The following is a 19,329-nucleotide window of genomic DNA, read 5'->3' on the forward strand; positions in this document are numbered from 1 at the left end:
ACACCATTCTGGGTATCATGTATTTTATAAAACATGTCTATAGAAACTGGAAGCCAAGCTTCCAATGGTCTTCAAATGTTTTAGCCAGAGTAGTTGCTGCCAATACAATAGTAACTGGTCCTGTGTGCTTTGTTAGATGCTCAGTCAAGATTAGTTCTAATGACCAGTTCCTCCGTATGACCTTATGAGAATTAATGGGCAGCCTTGATCCCCTTGATGCAACTCTGCTGAGTACTTGTGACACCACAGGCCCTGTGCTGAGTGCACCTGTTCTCATTGACCCCTATGGGGCGGGGAGGGGGGCGGTCCTAGGATCAGTGTCTCTTAACCAAGAGAAAACCTTGACTTAAGAGGAGATAAGGAAATTATTCAAGATTAGATAGTAAGTGGCAGAGATTGAATTCTAGCCTAAGCTGCTGACTCCATAATCTACATTTCTGAAACAAAACAAGATTGACCCGCAAACACTAAAGCTCTCATATAATCACTCGAGAATGCCTGGGGCCCACATTTTTTAAATACTTTGAAAAAATGTGTATAGGATAATGCTCATTATGAAAAAATCTAGAAGATACAAAAAAGCATACACAAAACAATGACCATTAACTTAGCCTAGAATTAGTTAATCCCAAACTCCAGCCCCAGAGAACTACTGTTACTCCATGTATACAGATTTAATCATTGAGATGTTTGGTTAGTATAATTTATATCATCTTTTATTATCTGAGTAATATCAGATGGGCTGTGATAAAGAGTGTAGAAGAAGTTTTCATTTTCAGTGAGTCAGTTTCTTTAAAGGTTAACCAGCTTTCATTTAATATTTGAAACTCCACCATACACGTTAAAGATTTCCTTCCTGCCTGCCGGCCTCACCTCCAGAGTCAAACATTATTATGATCATGGACTTCCGCTAGCTGATCTCACTGTGTCATTCCCTCCCTGGGGTCCACACTCAGAGGAAGGGCTTTTCAGAGTTCACAGAATCTCCTGGACGGAGAACCTGGAGTTCCTGGAAAGGTGAGAAAGGTGTTCCTTTGAAGCTGTGGTTGAGAACAGGAAAGAACATCCTCAGACAGCCTTGAAGTTTCGAATTGTAATGTGCTCAGCTCCAGATTCTTGTGTTGGTAGCAGGTGAGGGCCTGGTCCTTTGCAGAGATCCTGGAGTTGGGACCTTTCTTTGCTTTACATTATACTAACAAGCACTGACCACTGCTCACTGAGTAAGGAACTGAAAAATCTTATCCAAATTGTGGTTTGTGGTTGCCCAATCCTTGAGCAAACAGCTATTGTTGCCAAGATTAAAAAAAAAAGTCTCTCGCCTTGATTTCTTTCCCCTGATAGAAGGGGAGGTGAACAGGTCAGACAATGATTGAGAGGTTCCCAGCGGGTGGGGGAAGTTGGCCAGGACTATTTCCGGAAAGGAAGAAGCAAGACTCTGAAGTCCGGACTGGAGATTTATCTGGGTGGAACGGGAAGACCTTTGATGTTCAAGAAAGTAAACCTCATTTCCAAAGCTTCCTCTAACTGGAAACCATCTCCTGACCTTTCAGGAGCCTTCTCATGGAGGCTGGGGGTGAAGATGGTGCTTCAGCTGGGGGACCAATTAAGGCAGACAGCTGGTTAAACTGATCTGGCCCCCAGAGAACTGGACAGCAGTCAGTGCAGTGAAATGGACTGTACCGGCTGTACTGAAACTAGAACGTACGGAGAATGGTTTTCCCACTGTCCCTCCCAGGTCCTTCCTATCAGAGCCCCAGTCCTGCAGGAACGCGTGTTAGTCCTCTGGTTTCCCAGGAGGCAGATGTCCGATTCACACTCTGAGAAACTAGGGAGGGACTCTAGGTCTCTGCAATAGGAGCAGCTCCTTCCCTCACTCAGGGAGTGTTTATTGGCAGCTGGTGCCAGGCTCTGTGCTCTCATGGGCAGCCCAGCCTTTTCCCCGGGAGGAGCTCTGGGGCTGAGTCCCCATCTGGGCCCACGAATCCCAGAGCCTCAGCTCTCACTTCCTTTCTGTCCACTGGTTACTATGGGATTCTTCAGTGCTCTGCCATTTGGTATTTGCCATTTATTACAGGACTCCTTTATCCTTGAGCACTGCCTGGAAGAAAGTCCAATGATCACAGCTGTCCAAAGGTCATTAAGAAAAAGAAGTCAAAGGACCAGCCCCTCAGCCACAGACAGTGAGATGCAGCTTCAAGAGAGGAGGCTCGAGAGGATTTAATCAAAGAATTAATATTTCCTTTTGGAGTCTGAGCCCCTTCTCAGATGAGGGAGTCAGCTCTTATCTGTGTGTCAGCTCTGCAGGAGTAGGACCAGGGGACTTGCAATGACCTCTGTTTGTTTCCTTTCAGTGTTCAAAGAGAAGCCTAAACATCCTCCAAGCAGGGCCCAGTCCCTGAGCTATGCCTTGGCGTCTACTGATGCTTCGTATTTAAGTTCCATCATCCGACTCTTCAAAAACCTCAACTTTGTGCTGCTAGTCATCACCTATGGTATGATACACGTGTGTCTGGGGTGTACTGGAGCTGGGCATGTGAGACAAGAGACCTGATGTTTCTGTGCATCTTACAGTTTCCAGATCCCAAATGTATATGTAAAGTCGTCATTTAGGGTTAAGCAGAAGAGCCAGCTGTGCCTCAGAGTCTTCCCTGTTCCTTTAAGTTTAACCATCCCTTCCCCTGTCAAGTCACCCGGCAACATGCCTGCTGATCCTCCAAGTCTCATCCCAGTATGTCTGCTGTGAAGCAGTATTAGAAAGAAAGTGAAGTCGCTCAGTCATGTCCTACCAGGCTTAGCCTCAGTCATAGCCTAACAGGCTTCTCTGTCCATGGGATTTTCCAGGCAAGAGTGCTGGAGAGGGTTGCCATTTCCTTCTCTAGGGGATCTTCCCAACCCAGAGATTGAACCCAGGTCTCCTGCACTGCAGGCAGATTCTTTACTGACTGAGCTACAAGGGAAGCTTGTAGCTTTTTTAGGGCTTCTCTGGTGGCTCAGAGGGTAAAGCATCTGCCTGCAATGTGGGAGACCCAGGTTCGATCTCTGGGTTGGGAAGGTCTCCTGGAGAAGGCAATGGCAACTCACTCCAGTACTCTTGCCTGGAGAATCCCATGGATGGAGGAGCCTAGTAGGCTACAGCCCATAGGGTCGCAAAGAGTCGGACATGACTGAGCGACTTCACCATACATCTTTGGAGAAGGAAATGGCAACTCACTCCAGTACTCTTGCCTGTAAAATCCCATGGTCGGAGGAGCCTGGTGGGCTACAGTCCATGGGGTCGCAAAGAGTCAGACAGGACAAGTCATTTCCAGATCTCTTTCCCCACACACTAGGAACTCCCTGAGAGTAGAGATTTATGTCTTTTTACCTGTATAGTTCATCAGCAGTAGGAGGACTTGTAGCCTGGAGCAGGTACTCCAGCAGTTGTTAGATGGGTGATTGAATGAATGTGTGGTTGGATGTTTACATGAGTCTCACTACGTGAATCATTCCCCAACCAATCCTTCATCTTCTAACTTGGCCTCTTTTCTACCTGAATGGAAGACAACATCCAAATTTCATGTAATTTTCTTGGCTTTGGTAAGATACATGTCAGTCTTTCTGCTGGCATATTGGCTTACCTTTCCAGCAAGGTGTTTGCAGCATCTTCTTTCTAATGATTAATGGTAATGTTGTCCTAGACCTGGGCAAGGACACAACCTCAGGGCATTCCATTAAAGGTGTCTTTACAGATCCACGCAACTCTAGTGCTCTCCACTCTGCCCATTTACCCCTCCAGTTTGGTGTGATTACAATCCTGGAAGTATATCATGCTCAATAACCAGAAGAAAAAAGATGTGAGACTGGTTTGACATGACTTACTCTTAGTGAAATCCCAGTTGGCTATTGTTCAGTCGCTCAGTCGTGTCCAACTCTTTGCAACCCCATGGACTGCAGCATGCCAGCCTTCTCTGTCCTTCACTGTCTCCTGGAGCCTGCTCAGACTCATGTCCATCGAGTCAGTGATGCCATCCAACCATTTCATCCTCTGTCATCCCCTCCTCCTCCTCTTTCCCAGCATCAGGGTCTTTTACAATGACTTGGCTATACCCTTAGGTTTTCTCTAGGCTCCGAAACCATGTGTAATAACATTTGCTATGTGCCAAGATTTTTTATTTAACTCCCACCACACCAATGTGTGGTAAGTGGTATCATTTTCCCATTTTAACAGATGAGGAAACAAACTCAGAGAGATTAAGTAATACCTCAAGAATACACAGCTTTTAAAGGGCAGAGCCAAGATTCAAACACAGATTTGTCAGACTCCAAAGCCTGATCCATGATTGCCTGTGCTCCTTCCTTGAATTTTGCCAGGGAACGGCAACCCACTCCAGTACTCTTGCCTGGAAAATCCCATGGACAAAGGAGCCTGGTAGGCTGCAGTCCATGGGGTCTCAAAGAGTCAGGCAGGACTGAACGACTTCACTTTCACTTTTCACTCTCATGCATTGGAGAAGGAAATGGCAACCCACTCCAGTATTCTTGCCTGGAGAATCCCAGGGACAGAGGAGCCTGGTGGGCTGCTGTCTATGGGGTCGCACAAGGTCGGACACGACTGAAGCAATTTAGCAGTAGCAACTTAGCATTTTAAGCTTATCAATGCCCTTTACCTGAATTAAAGTGTTTGCCTGCTGAGGTGTTAGCTAAGAGGTGGTATCATCAGTAGAGAGGCACCCCTGGTTTTCAGGCATATGAATCGGTTAGGTGAATAGCACTAGGTATCCATGTCAGTCTTCAAGGTCTGTGGTCTCCAATCCTCCTCTGTCCACCTTCTCGGTTCTGAGTGTGTCTCTGCATTCATTCACAAAACAAAGTTTCTAATTCTCAGGGTGGCCAACTAAAGATAAAAATGGTGATAAAGTGGAGTTGCTCACCACTGAGAGATATTCAAGTGTAGGTGGAACCAGCCTACACTTTAGTGGGGATATTGTGGGGAATATCAGCCTATAGATGGATGGTGAATCATGATAGTGAAACTTTGGCCACCTGATGTGAAGAACTGCCTCATTAGAAAAGACCCTGATGCTGGGGGAGATTGAAGGTGGGCGGAGAAGGGGACGACAGAGGATGAGATGGCTGGATGGCGTCACCGATTCAATGGACATGGGTTTGGGTGAACTCTGGGAGTTGGTGATGGACAGGGAGGCCTGGCGTGCTGCAATTCATGGGGTCGAAAAGAGTCGGACACGACTGAGAGACTGAATTGAATTGAACTGAACTGAAATGTGATCTTTTGGTTCCTTTCCAGACTCAGGATTCCATGCTTCTAAGAACTTTCCCTTTTCCCTAGAATTAAACGTCTTGAGTGCATCAGCCCTTAACCGCTATAAACCTTATTGTGTCTGACAACAGGGCATTTGAGACCTACCATGGAATTCTAGGAGAAGGCAATGGCACCCCACTCCAGTACTCTTGCCTGGAAAATCCCATGGACGGAGGAGCCTGGTAGGCTGTAGCCCATGGGGTCGCTAAGAATCGGACACGACTGAGCGACTTCACTTTCACTTTTCACTTTCATGCATTGGAGGAGGAAATGGCAACCCACTCCTGTGCCTGGAGAATCCCAGGGACGGCAGGGCCTGGTGGTCTGCCGTCTATGGGGTCTTTTTGCCGTCTATGGGGTCGCACAGAGTCGGACACGACTGAAGTGACTCAGCAGCAGCAGCAGCAGCAGTGGAATTCTAGGGCAGATAACTGCTTAATAAATATCTCCTGTGGGTGAGAATAGTGATGGTGGTATTAACCAGGCAGTGGCCTCATTCCGGAGGTTTCAGTCTTCAGTGCTAGAGGCTGTTGATGGCAGGGTCAGGTCACTGACCCATGAAAGTAAGAAATACCAAAATGTACGAGGAGCAGCACTGTTTGATATGGGCTGGGCTCTGGGTTCTGGATACTCTTCCTTATCTATCTGGTTAAGTGATAACACAAAGAATAAATGCGTTAACACTTCTGGGATGGTGGAGTGAGGACAGTAGATCTTCTGATCCTCCATGAAAACAAAAACACTGGCAGACATTATCAGCATCAGTTATTTCAGGGTTCTTGACTAAAGGCTTAACCCAACGAGCCTCTGTTCAAGGCAAATGGCTAAATAATGGTAAAGTAGCAAGCTTTGAGTCTTAACTTGTCCTATTCCAATCCTCCCCTCTAGACTCTGTGGTAGCCTTGAAAACTAGCTTCCCAGACATGATAGCTGTGAAAACTAGCAACCTCACAGCCACTGGAGGGGCCCAGACAATTTTGGACACCCCCCCTGCCCCCCTCCCCAACAAAGTCCCATCCCTAGCTCACTGTTTATTTGACTTCCGTTTCCCTGGAAAGGTTCCATTCAGAGGATTTGCCTATATTTGACCTGACTCAGAGTTCTCTCAGTGGGAAAGCGCTATGTCCAGGGTATTTATTGAAAGCAGTCACTGTTTAACATCACAACTGTCTGAGGTTACAATACCAGTTGGGGTCATCAAGAGGCTGGCCAAAGATCTTGAAAGGAAAATCTGGAGAATGAGACAACCAGGGGGCTTTGGAAACCTCTGACATATTCTTAGCAGTCTAGAAATCTGCATGTCCAGAGCTGTGCACATGCCCAGGACAGACCCAGGGAAGTGCTAAAGTCTCACACTGGCTGAACGTGAAGCTCTGTGTAAGCGGAAAGTGAAGGCTAGGGCAGAAGTGGCACCACGCTGCTGAAGCATCACAGGCGAATCCCAGTGCATACATAGAGGTCCTCAGCAAAGTGGGAGACCTATGGGCTTTACGGTATTTAAGGAAATCTCTGCCTGATCGTTAGCCCTAAACTAAGTTAGTAGCGCAGAAACCAGTTGCTGCACGTGACAAAGGACACAGGTGTTACGAAATGAGTCCAAACTGCGGCGGCAACAAGGGTGGGGGAAGGAGGAGAATCTCGTTTGTAGGGATGACATTATATTAAAAATGTCCAGTTTCAAAAAAAGAAAAAGAATTTCTTAACATTTTTCTCAAAAGCCTGGGGCAATCCCAGTGAGAAAGCGTTGAACTAATCTGGTTGTTTGCACACATTTCATTATAGTCAGAAAAACACAAGCCTTATTTTCTTGAGAGAGGGTTGGACTTGGTGACAGGGTCTTTGCCAACTAGGAAATGATTCTTAGGCTTGATCACAGATTTGGGAAAAAATGTTATCAAGCCGTTACTGTGTGTCAGGCGCTTTATATGCATTATATGTGTAAAGTGCTTTATATGCATTATCTCATTTAATCTTCTAAAGAAATCCATGACCTAGGTGCTTAACTGCTCCATTTCATATTAAGGAAACTGAGGCTCTGATTTAATTCCTTGCCTGTGATTAAACAGTAGTAAGCAAGAGAGCTTAGTATAAACTGTCTGTCTGAGACCAAAGCCTGTCTTCCTAACCACACCACTTTGTCTCCCCATGCTGAAGGGAGCCTCTTGGAGACAGAACGGGGGTCTGTTTTCAGCCTCAGTTGCCTGAGTGGCCTCTGGATCTGTCTGGCAGGGGTGACAGTGATGGATTGTCCTTCCTCAGATTCAGTCCTCAGACCCTTTCCCTGGGGCTTGCTTTCCTTGAAGATGAGGCTCTGGAGTTCTGGGGGTTAGAAGCAGGACCTGCCTTCACTGACCTTCACTGTCTTTGGGACATGGGCATGATGAGGTTTCAATCTTAATGTGTCTTTCTGAGGGTTACAGGTCATGTAAAGGCACTGTTTGACACTCAATCTGCCTAAGAATCCCTGCTTTCTTCTCCTACAGTCTGCTCCAAATTGAAAAGGCACACACAACCAAAAAAAAAAGGACCCTCTACAAATTCGACTAAATGCTGTGAGACCTCCCAGAATCCTGCAGGTTAAGCTTTGAAAAGGAACATGGTTCATACTTTAATTATATGTGTGTATAACCATTTCGTATAGGGCTTCCCAGGTAGCTCAGTGGTAAAGAATCTGCCTGCCACTGTAGGAGATGCAGGAAACTCGGATTTGATCCCGGCGTCAGGAAGATCCTCTGGAGTACCCTGGGGTAAGAAATGGCAATGTACTCCAGTATTTTTGTCCAGAAAATTCCGTGGACAGAGGAGCCTGGTGGGCTGCAGTCCACGGGGTCGTAAAGAGTCGACACGACTGAGCGACGAGGACACACGTAACCGTATGATACACAATGTTTGTATTTTCCTCTGAATTATGAACTCCTAGGACCATGTCGTTGGGAATCAAGCAGTTGATAGAGTTTCATGGACAAATGTGCTGGATCTGGGTGCACATGTCTTGGAGTAATAGCCTTGATTGATGGGCCAGTGAATGCAGAGTTGGTACGTAAGGAACATAAGGTCTGAGTTTTTGGTCTCAGCTCTGCTAATGACTGAGTGTTCCACCTTCACCCATCCTGGGCTCCTCCTTTGTCTCTCTAAGAACCGGCCCCTCAGAAAAGAATAACAACCTTTGCTTCCCATTTGAGTTCCCTGGAACTCAAGCTATGCTTGTGAAGAATCTGCAGGGTTGGGCATCTGAACTCACAGCCTCAACCTGAGTCCGAGGACACCTGTCCTTGGGGCTCTCAAGGCCTTTACACCGCCCTACATGGGCCTCGGAGGAGCTGTGTGACCCCTCAAGATGCTGTCAAGATGCAGGGTGTAGCACATCCTTCTGGGAGTCCCTGGAGCTTTGCTGAGGTCAGGCTGGCCCTTTAAACCAACAGTTTACTCCAGGTTCAGGAGGACAAAAGGGAAATGAGCACAGAGTTCCCAGAACCCAGACATGAGATCTGGGATCAGAGTTTCCCACTCTGGCCTGATAGTAGAGTCCCCTGGGTTGTGGGTGGTGTGTGCCTGGATTCCCTGCCTCTCTTCTGCAAAGTCAGATTCAGAGAGTCTGCGAGGGCCTGGGAATCTGCCTTTGCAAGCATTCCAGGAGATTCTAGCATGCAGCAGAGTTGAGAACCTCTAATGTGGGTGTGTAATGGGTGATTCTTGAAGCCCCTTCCCCTCCCAGCTGCTTCCATGGGAACCCCGGCCTCTCACAGCCTGGGCCTGCTCTGTGATCTTCTTGTGCCCAAGGCCATTTAGTCACCTTTTCAGTGAGTTTAAGAGATGCCCAGGGAGGGGAAGGGAGGGGGGTTTATTGTTGTTAAAATGCAGATTCCTAGCTTCATTCCAGGAGAATCAAATTAAGTAAGTCCTGGTAGAGCTCAGAAATCTGCATTTAAAAAATCTGAGGCCTTCTAATGCCAGTGATCTCTAGGCTGCCATTTGTAGAATTTAGTCTTGACACAAGACAGAAACTCAGAGTCCCTTCTGCCTTTCTAAAGTCCACCCTCTCAGGGACCCAGACCTCTCCCACAGGTGGCTGATACAGGCATGACCTGGCCTTTCAGGGGCGATCACATTTCACTGACCTGGCAGGCTTACATTGTTGAGGGACAATCACACTCAAATATAACACAGTCACCTGCATTCCTGTGAGAGGTAGTCATGCACAGGACAGAGCATGAGTTTCATTCCTGCCCTTCAGTGTGGACGCCGGACCCCTTGGTTCGGTCAGTGGAGTGGAAAGAAAGTGAAGTCGCTCAGTCGTGTCCGACTCTTTGTGACCCCATGGATTGTAGCCTACCAGGCTTCTCCATCCATGGGATTTTCCAGGCAAGAGTACTGGAGTGGGTTGCCATTTCCTTCTCCAGGAGATCTTCCCGACCCAGGATCGAGCCCAGGGCCCCCGCATTGCAGGCAGAAGCTTTTACCGTCTGAGCCAGCAGGGAAGTCAGTGGAGTAGACTCTCGCCATTTAACTGTATCTGGCAACCTTTGGCAATATGGGGAGGGCCATCTTATTCAAAAGGGATTTGAAATTTCTAATTCCTTTAGGGTTGGAATGTAGAAAGAATTGAAAAGAATGGCAGCCTTCCAGGGGGAACCCCTGCCCCGCTCCACACCCTCCCTGCCTTAGCCCTGACTCCATCTCCTGTCTGGCTGGGAGCCAGGGATGGTTACTGGTAGATAACACTAGTCTAGCCGAACCAGTGGGTCTCAAGCTTTATCAGGATTACCTCGAGGACTTGATAGCACAGACAAAAGCCCCACTCCCAGTTTCTACAGCAGGAGGTCTGGGTGGGGTCATGATTTGCATCTCTAACGAGCTCCCAGGGGTTGTTGATCTGGAAGAGATTTTCCTAAACCTTTGAGCCTCACAGAGCTGCTCGCCATCCCTGATCAGCCCTCTCTGCACTGTTTCTTTCTCTGTTTTGGGGTCACGAAAGTGCTGGTGTTTAGAGTTTTTTGCTCCCAGTTCTCTTGGATAATTTCTCAGTTACCTGGGGATTCTGCCCTCCTTGTTCAGCCCAGGTGGGCCCAAGCTGAACTTGACCTGGTGTGTGCTCTGCCCCCTGGCCTTGTTAAACCGAGGGGCAGGAAGGGGGCTGGTTTCATCCTCCTTGCACCCCCACCCCCCATTTCAGGAATGTGTCTCCTTGTGGGTTCTCTTGACCTGGGCATGGAATTTCCAAGTGGCTGGGAGTGGTAAGTGGTAAGAAGGTGAGGTGTAGCTATGCTTGTTATCTAAGAGGTTGCTGAGAGCCTGAGTGTGGCAGCTGTAGTGATATTTGATGGCACGTCTGGGGCACTGAGCTCAGCCTTGCTGCATCCCTGAGGTGACCTGCTCGGAGAGTCTGGGCATGAAACTACCAGTGAGCTGAGCTGGGGGAATCTTTGAGGATCGATCAGTTCGTGAGGATATAAAATCGAGTGTTTAAGATGGAGGACCTGGCATCCTACAGTCTGGGTTCGATGCAGCCCTGCGTCTTACCACGCATGTGATGGTGTGGAGGGCAAACCAGACCCCCCACTTTGCAGGAGAATTTGACCTTGGCTTAATTTTGTATCTCATTCCTCTGGGAACCTGATCAAGAATGGAAGTCAACTGCGGTTAGACTTTACTTCTCACGAAAATAACTGCAGTGGGCTGGGCGATCTACTCACCCCTGTTGGGAAGCCATTCTTTGTGTTTCTCTGAGCACAGCGACTCTCTTCACGGGCCTGTCCTTTATGGGGATCCTGGCAACTAAGCCTGTGCTTGAGTTACAAACAATAGTGGCTCCTGGGAGGGGCTGAGGCAGGGTGGGGGCCACGCCCACGTTTCCCTGCGCTGAGCCATCCGCTTGGGGGTGAAAGAGGATGGCTTCTGAGTGGCTCTGTGGCCTGGGGTCCTGTGGACTGGCTCCAGTGAAGAGGGGCGCCCGAGGCTGCCGTCCCTGGGCACCGTGTCCTGTCTTACGTCCTTCTAAGTGGACCTAATGCCAGGTGTGCCAGTGGCAGTCACGTGAGCCTCAAAATTAGCTGAAATTAAAAAGACCCCTGGTGGGCCTTCCAGAATGACCTCTGTATTTGTTTTTTAAATGTGTGTGCCTTTTCTTATCTATAAAATGGGAATGAGGATATGTTAGCTACTTTCTGGGATTGTTATGAGGACGGTAAGTTGTTTAGAAAAGCACCTAGCACAGAAGAGCGTGCTCTTGCCATCACTACCACCACCATCACCATCAGCCATCACCACCGGTTCCTGAGGCTGCCCTGCCCGGGCACCGTGTCCCGTCTTACGTCCTTTCCAGTGGACCCAATGCCCGGTGTGTGTCGTGTGGGCCTCAGCACCATCAGCACCCCTGCCATCTCACCGTCGTCACCGCGTCCATCACCCTCACCGCGCTCCCAGCGTCTCCACTGTTGTCATCACAACATCACCACCATCACCACCACCATCGTCGCCGTCATTGTTGTCGTGAAAGGAGGGCAGGAGGTCCGTCTCCTTTGGATTCATTTTTAGTCTCACATTAGCTACAAAGTCGCTGTATGGTTTGAACAAAATGACTTGGTCCTCTGAGGAAATTGATTCTTACAGAATGTTCTAAGTATTCCATTTATTGGTTGGATAAATTGACGAATTAGGAGAGTCATCTAAATGTTCTTCAGGGTCCTTTCTGGTTTCAAATAGAAGACCTGTGTGGTGTTGAATCTGAGAAGAAAAGTTGGAGAGATGTGAAAACAGGTGAGAATGGGAGTGTTGTCAAGGGTCAGGGGTCAGAGGTCTGGAGCATTCTGGAGGGGGCATAGGTCATCAGGAGGAGGTGGAAAGGTGTCCAGTAGTTTCACTGAGCCCTTAAGCCAGGCCAGCGCTTAAGAGGGATGTAGATGGATCTGACCTAGGAGTAATGCGTACTTCCTGGAGCCTGTGTTTTTACGACAGGATAAAGGGATGAGAGGGCAATGGCGTGTGGCTAAAAAAAGGTTACGATGGTTACCTTGAGTTGTTCTGGAGTATTTCTTCTTCTCTGAGGTCACCACCTTCAGTGACAACAAGCATGAGAATCTCCTTCCTCTCTCACCACTGGAGGGAGAGCCAGCAATGGCCCCACCAGGACAGGGACCCTAATTCTGTGTTTCCCCTCCTTCCTTCAGGTCTGAATGCTGGTGCTTTTTATGCCTTGTCCACTCTGCTGACTCGCATGGTGATCTTCCACTACCCGGTAAGGGCGTCCCCTAAGCTGACCAGTCCCAGAGAGAAGGAGATTTCTAGTGTCTGGGCAGGCGCTGGGGAGGCGGTGTGGTATGGTGTGTGCTCCAGGATTTGGAGGGAGGTGGCCCTGGGTCTCAGACCCAGGTCTGGTGGTTCTCAGTGGTGTGAGAGCTGGTTAGCATCGCTGAGCTCTCATTCTCTTTTCTGCAAAAGAAGTCTAGTTATTTATTGAAGGATTAATTTAATTTTATATTTTTAAAAGACTAATTTAGGATGAGTAAATCATAAGATTTATACGTGTAAAGTACACAGCAAGGTGCCTGACAACTTAGTAGGGAAACGTATATACACATAGAATCACCTATAAAGTCAATTACGTTGTGAAATGTGAGCAGGATTTAAAGTCTTAGTTGCTCAACGGAAAGCAGGTTGCAAATGTCTCCAGAACTAGCGAGGGTTAAATACTGGGAACTGGACACTGAGTATCCTGGAGTTGGGATGTCAGGCCCAACCCTCTTTCGGAAGGTCAAGGGTCTCAGCTTGGGAACTGTGGGCCACCATGGGGGAGTGAGTGTTCCAGTGTGGGAGGTTGACAGGTCTGAGTTCAAATCCTGCCTCTGCACTTAATAAAGGCCTCATGACCTTCAGCTAGTAGGCTAATTTCAGTGTGCCTTGATGTCTTCATCTGTAAAATGGGGAGTATTGATTCTTAACCTCCTGGTGGGCAGGCAGGAGAATTAAATGAGATGATGATATAGAATCCTCAGCATGGTATCTGGCTCTTAATAAACACACAAACATATGTAATGTCTTCCTACCTCAAACAGTGATAACTGGGAAAAAAAAAAAGCCTAAGTATGAAATGTTTGGGTATATATATTTCAGTTTTCCATCTGTGAAATGAGAATAATGATAAAGCGTTCCTATGAGGATTATATTTTTGAACAATCTACCTAAAACTGGTTTCTAAGGATAGAATTTGTTTTCCCCCAGCATCCAGTATCATGCACCCGCACCCAGGGTTATATTATATTATATTATATTGGGAGGAGCAATTATTCTAGGATTTCCTCCCCTAGAATTACTGGCAGCTTTTTACAGCTTGTCTTGTTCTGCTACTTCCTGAGAATTGGCTGCAGTGGCACCCCACTTACTTGCCTTACCCCTTTGCCTCCTGGTGAGTGAGCCCCATCAGATGTCCTGTTCCATCCTTGAGTGATCCTTGGGGCTATGGTTTCCCCAGGGGGAAGAAGTGAATGCTGGAAGAATCGGCCTGACCATCGTCCTTGCGGGAATGCTCGGGGCTGTGATCTCAGGCATCTGGCTGGATAGGACCAAAACCTACAAGTAAGTGACTCTTCCGCTTGGACTGAATTGGAGACCGTGTTTTGAAATGACATGTTCATTAGGAACACGGCTGCAAGGATGTGATTGCCGCAGCTGGGGTCTGAGTGGTCAAGGAGGCAGTTCAGATGTGTCTTCTCTGGGATGAGGAGGTTCATTGCCAAATTCCCATGGCTTGCTCGTGGACCTCCTGGGGTTAACCAGGGTGCTCTGTGCTTCCACCAGTTTTCAGTGTATTACCTTGCAGTTGCTTCCACGTCATTGGTAAATACTGTGATGTGGTTTAGTCCTGAACACCCTGTGCATTTCTAAGAGCCACTAAGGTTTTAGTGGATTGCAGGCTAATCCAGGATGCTTACTACAAATACAGACCCCTGGGCCCCACTCCTCATGGATGTCAACTCAGTAGGGGAGTCTGCATTTAGAAATCAACCCAGATGCCTTGATTCAGTAGCCAGCCTTGGAGAAAGTGCTCTGGAAACAGAGGCTCAATTTGTGTCTGTCCCGTGCTCCGCATCCACTGGGTGCTCAGTTAATGCTGCTCAGTGGGGCAGCTGCCTGGGCTGTCCTGTGCTGGGCAGGGCAGTATTCTGGGCTGCTTTGTCAAGGCCTCCAAAGTTCCCAGTGTCTGGAGGCGACAGACAGCGGCAGACCTGTTCTCTGCACACAAACCCGCTTCTGTGAGGCTCTGGTCAGACCAGGGCTCCCTCTGGCTGCCCTCATCAAAGGCCAGTTGAGGCCCTCCCTGGGGATGTGGCTGCCTGGCTGGACACAAGGAGTAGCCCGGCCGAACTTAATTACTGCTGGTGGAGCTGGGCTACTGCCTCCTTTCTGCCATATGCCAATTGCTTGCTTCAAGTAGTGAGGACTGACCACCCTTGAACAAGGAATAGCAGCATCTCTTTTCCTGGGCTTGTTCTGTGGCAACAGAAAGGAGGGATTGAAATGTTGGCGGGGCCAGGATATGGGCAACCAGATGATTCAGATGAACCAGAAAAGACAGTGAAAAGACAGCGAAAGGCTGGGAGGACACTGCAGAGTCTAGCTGACACGGTTCCTAGTGGCATTTGATGTCTGCATCCTGCAATCAGCATGGACATTCTTCTTTCCGTTCCACTACTTGGGCAGAGAAAGGGTGGGGAGCTCTGTCATCTGGGCATTTTGGTGCCTGTTCCTTCTCCCTGAGGCTCCCAGGTGTGTCCCCTTTGGTTTGGAGACGGAAATTGGATGGTCAGGTCCATTTATGTCTGGCTGAGGCTACGGATGGTTTTGCAGACAGGCTACTGGTTTCAGAAGAAGCCGTGTGTAAAGAAATACGGCAAAAAGGTGAGCTTGTGTGGTCAGCAAGGGAGATGGGTGTCCATGGGGCTGGGTTGTGCAGCGGGAGGGCCTGGATGCAGGGAGCAGGGTGAGAAGAGATGAAGGCCCTCTGACCTCAGCAGCTGCTCAAGACCCAGGAGGGAGGGGTGTCCTTCAGAGGCTGTTGCTCATTTCTGAAAATGTAGCCCCATCGTGTGTTAGTATTCCTGTGTGTGGGAGTGGAGAGAGCATGGGTTTCTAATCCTGCATTTACCTACTGGGTGACTTTGGACAAGTAACTTGGCTGGTCTGAGCTCAGTTTCCACATTTGTCGTATTGGAGATAGTCATATGCTTCTTTTTTCCTACCAGTTTTATTGAGATATAATGGACTTAAACTATCTATATACAGCACATGATTTAATTTACATACATTGTGAAATCGACATCGCAAATAGTTTAGTGAACATCCATCATCATGTATGGATACAAAATTTAAAAAATAGAAAAAGTTTCATGATGAGGACCTTTAGGACTTATTTTCTTAACAACTTGTATACATAACATATACCATGTTGATTATATTTATCATGTTGTACATTACATACTTGGGTGTGTGTGCTGGTCGCTCAGCTGTGTCCGACTCTTTTACGACTGGATGGTCTGTCCATGGAATTCCCCAGGCAAGAATACTGGAGTGGGTAGCCGTTCCCTGCTCCAGGGGATCTTCTTGACCCAGGGATGGAACCCTGGTCTACCCGGGTAGAATGTAGGGTAGCAATGTAGGCTGGAACCCAGTCTACATTGCTGGCAGATTCTTTACTATCTGAGCTACCAGGGAAGCCCACATTACATTACTTAGTCCTTACTTATTTTACACCTGGAAGTTTTTAACCTTATGATTGCCTTCTTCCTATTTTCCCTTCCCCTATCCCATCCTTACCTTTGGTACCCACGAATCTGATCTCTTTTTCTGTGAGTTTGCATGCTTGTTTGGTTTTTGACATTATTGACCTACTACACTAGTAGGTTCCTTAACACAACTTAATGATTCAATATTTCTAGGAATTTCAGAATGAGCCCTAAGTCTGGCTGTGGTCTGTTCCCATACCAGGATATTACTAGTCATGGAGTGTATTCCCCGCCCTGTGCATTTCAGCCCTTTGATTTATCTGTTTTCCAACTGTAAGTTTGTACCTCTAATCTCTCTCACCTGTTCCTCTCCTCTCCCCCACCCTCTCCCTTCTGGCAGCCATCTGTGTGTTCTCTGTATCTATGAGTCTGTTTCTGACTTAACGTCTGTTCATTTGTTTTGTGTTTTAGACTCTGCATAGCAATGAAGTCATATAGTATTTGTATTTCTCTAACTTATTTCACTTAGCACAAGAGCATTTGGGTCGATACATGTCACTGGAAATGGCAAGAGTTCTTCCCTTTTTATGGCTGAAATACGTATGTGTGCATGCCACATCTTTTTAATCCGTTTATCTATCGGTGGGCACTTAGATTGCCTCTGTATCTTGGCTTTTGTATGTAATGTTACAATGAACATAGGGGTACATTATAGTTTTGAATTGGTGTTTTCATTTTCTTGGGATGAATGCTCAGGAGTGGAGTTGCTGGGTCATCCGAGTGTTCTGGTTTGTCATGTATATGCGTATGGTTTCATTTATTTCGGCTGAGCTGGATCTTTGTTGTTTTGCAGTCTGTTCTCTAGTGTGCATGGGCTTCTCACTGCCGTGGTTTCTCCTGTGGTGGAGCACAGTCTCTAGAGTGCCTGGGCTTCAGTGGTTGCTGGTCTAGAGTTCCATTGATGTGGTGCACAGGCCTTCTTTCTCTGCCCCACGTGAGATCTTCCCAGACCAGGGATCAAAGCCATGTCTCCTGCATTCGCACGTAGATTCTTTACCACTGGGCCAGCAGGGAAGCCCCCTGGGTGTTCTATTTGAACCTTTTTTTTAGAAATCTCCGTACTGTTTTCTATAGTGGCTGAACCAATTTGCAGCGCCCACCAGCAGTTCACAGGGCCCCTTTCCACGTGCTTCTCGGCCGTCTGTGTGTCTTCTGTGGAAGAATGTCCGCACGGATCCTATGCCCACTTTTCCCTTGGGTTTTTTTTTTCTTTTGATGTGGAGTTGTATTAAATCTCTGTATAGCTTGGATATTGACTCCTTACAGATACACCTTCTCCATGCAGTAGATGGCCTTTTGCCTTTGTTGGTAGTCTCCTTTCCTGTGCTAAAGCTCTCCTGTTTGTTTGATTTCGCTTTTGGCTCCCTTGCCCGAGGAGACATTTCCCGCCCCGCACCCCCCGGCCCTCGAAATTACTAAGACTGATGTCAGTGTACTGCCTATAAATTTATTCTAGAATTTTTGTGGTTTCAATCTTACATTTAAGTCTTTAATCCATTTTGAGTTTGTTTTTCTGCATAGCGTGAGAGAGCAGTTGATTTGATTCTTTTGTATATAGCTGTCCAATTTTCCAACAGCATCTGTTGAAGAGTCTGTCTTTCCCCACTGTATGTTCTTGCCTCTTTCATCATGGGCTCATGGTTCACATACATGTGGGTTCACTTCTGAGTCCCTATTCGGATGCATGGATCCAGGTGTCTGTTTATACCAATACCATTCTGGCTGGATTACAGTAGCTTTGGAGGACAGTGTGAGATCTGGAAGAACTGATACCTGTAGTTTTATACTTTCTCAAGACTGCTTTGGCTATATGGGGCCTTTTGTATTTCCATACAAATTTTAGAATTATTTGTTCTAATTCTGCCAAGTTGCCATTAGTGTTCTGACAGCAATTGCTTTGAATATGCCGACTGCCTTGGATTACACTGTTTAAAGATTTTCCTTGTGTCCTGAGACTCGCTTGTGTCACTAAAAACTTGCCTCTTGGAACTGCTTTTCCTGTACCCCGCAGAGTTTGTGTTGTGTTTTTTGTTAATTTGTTTCCAGATGTTCTTTTTTTTTAATTTCTACTTTGATTTCTTCAGTGACCTAGTGGTTGCTTGGTAGATAATTGTTTAGCCTCCATGTTTTTGTGTTTTTTGTAGTTTTTTTCTCATTGTTGATTTTTAAAAATATTTTAAAGTTCCTTTTTACATTAAAAAATTTGCTTGTTTTTTAATTGAAGGATAATTGCTTTACAGAATTTTGTTGTTTTCTTTCAAACATCAACATGAATCAGCCATTCTCATAGTTAATTTCTAACCTCAGTTTTGTGATTAGAAAAGATGCTTGATATGATTTCAGTTTTCTTAAATCAGTCATACTTTTCCTGCAGGGCTTTTGTAAGGGTTAAATGAAATACTAAATATATGTAAAGTGCATAAGAGAATCTCTGGCGTCCAACAAGTGCAGTATTAGTAAGCACAGTATACACCTGCCAGCCCCACCATGTTTCTGGCTTCAGCAGAGATGAGGGAAGGCTCTGAGCTTCCGTGGTCTGAGTCCTGATGCTCGTGGCCAGAGTGCACAAGGAGGTGCCTTGTGAGTCCCTGACCTCAGTCAGGAGGACAGGGAGAGGGAGCCGGTCCCAGTGCAGGACTCAGGGCCACAGCAGTCCTGGGGGGCAACCTGGGGGAGAGGTGCGTGGAGGGGCTCAGGCAGGGTGAGCCTGAAACGGAAGCCAGCACAGATGGGCCTTCTGAGGGACCAGCAGAGGGACACGCACCCAGGAGGGGGCGCAGCTTTCTCCCTTGGGCTTTGGAATCAGGGGCTAGTTCAGGGCTGGAGACTGTTCTCTCAGCTGCACTGTCAGGAGTGGAGGAGTTCAGATTCAGTGGGAAAAGCTGTGCTGCACGTGTGCAGGTGGCAAGAGGAAGGACTCAGAGACGACAGAGACTCTCACAGTCAGGTCCCTGCCCGGCACTGTCCGGGGGCCGGGGGGCGATGCAGACAAGCAGAATAGGCTTCTGGGTCCTGTGACCACTGCCACCTGACCACAGCTGGTGTGAGCCCCATGTTTTTTTTTCTGGTGGAAGGAGAAAAGGAAAGGGCTGTGTCCTGCCTGTGGATAGGAGGTGGCCAGTCCAGGTGCAGTGTTTACTCGCTGAGAGGTTTCTGCAGGAGAACACACGTGCTACAAGATGGCTTCGCACTGTCCTGGTCTGACCCTTTGTAGCTCTGAGCACAGTGTGACCATTGGTCCGGTGTCCATCA

At 47.5% G+C, this 19,329-nt stretch overlaps 1 protein-coding gene across 4 annotated transcripts in view; it reads left to right on the plus strand.

Annotated features, from left to right (window-relative positions):
• FLVCR2 (feline leukemia virus subgroup C cellular receptor family, member 2) overlaps positions 1-19,329 on the plus strand; it is a 56,295-nt gene that overhangs the window by 28,983 nt on the left and 7,983 nt on the right. For all 4 annotated transcript variants that reach the window (XM_024997364.2, XM_024997362.2, XM_059890283.1 and 1 more), the window contains 3 exon segments: positions 2,352-2,492; positions 12,466-12,533; positions 13,767-13,870. In XM_024997364.2, the coding sequence (XP_024853132.1) occupies positions 2,352-2,492; positions 12,466-12,533; positions 13,767-13,870 (313 nt within the window).

This window comes from Bos taurus, chromosome 10 (genome assembly GCF_002263795.3).
Source record: "Bos taurus isolate L1 Dominette 01449 registration number 42190680 breed Hereford chromosome 10, ARS-UCD2.0, whole genome shotgun sequence".
Classification (NCBI taxonomy): Eukaryota; Metazoa; Chordata; class Mammalia; order Artiodactyla; family Bovidae; genus Bos; species Bos taurus.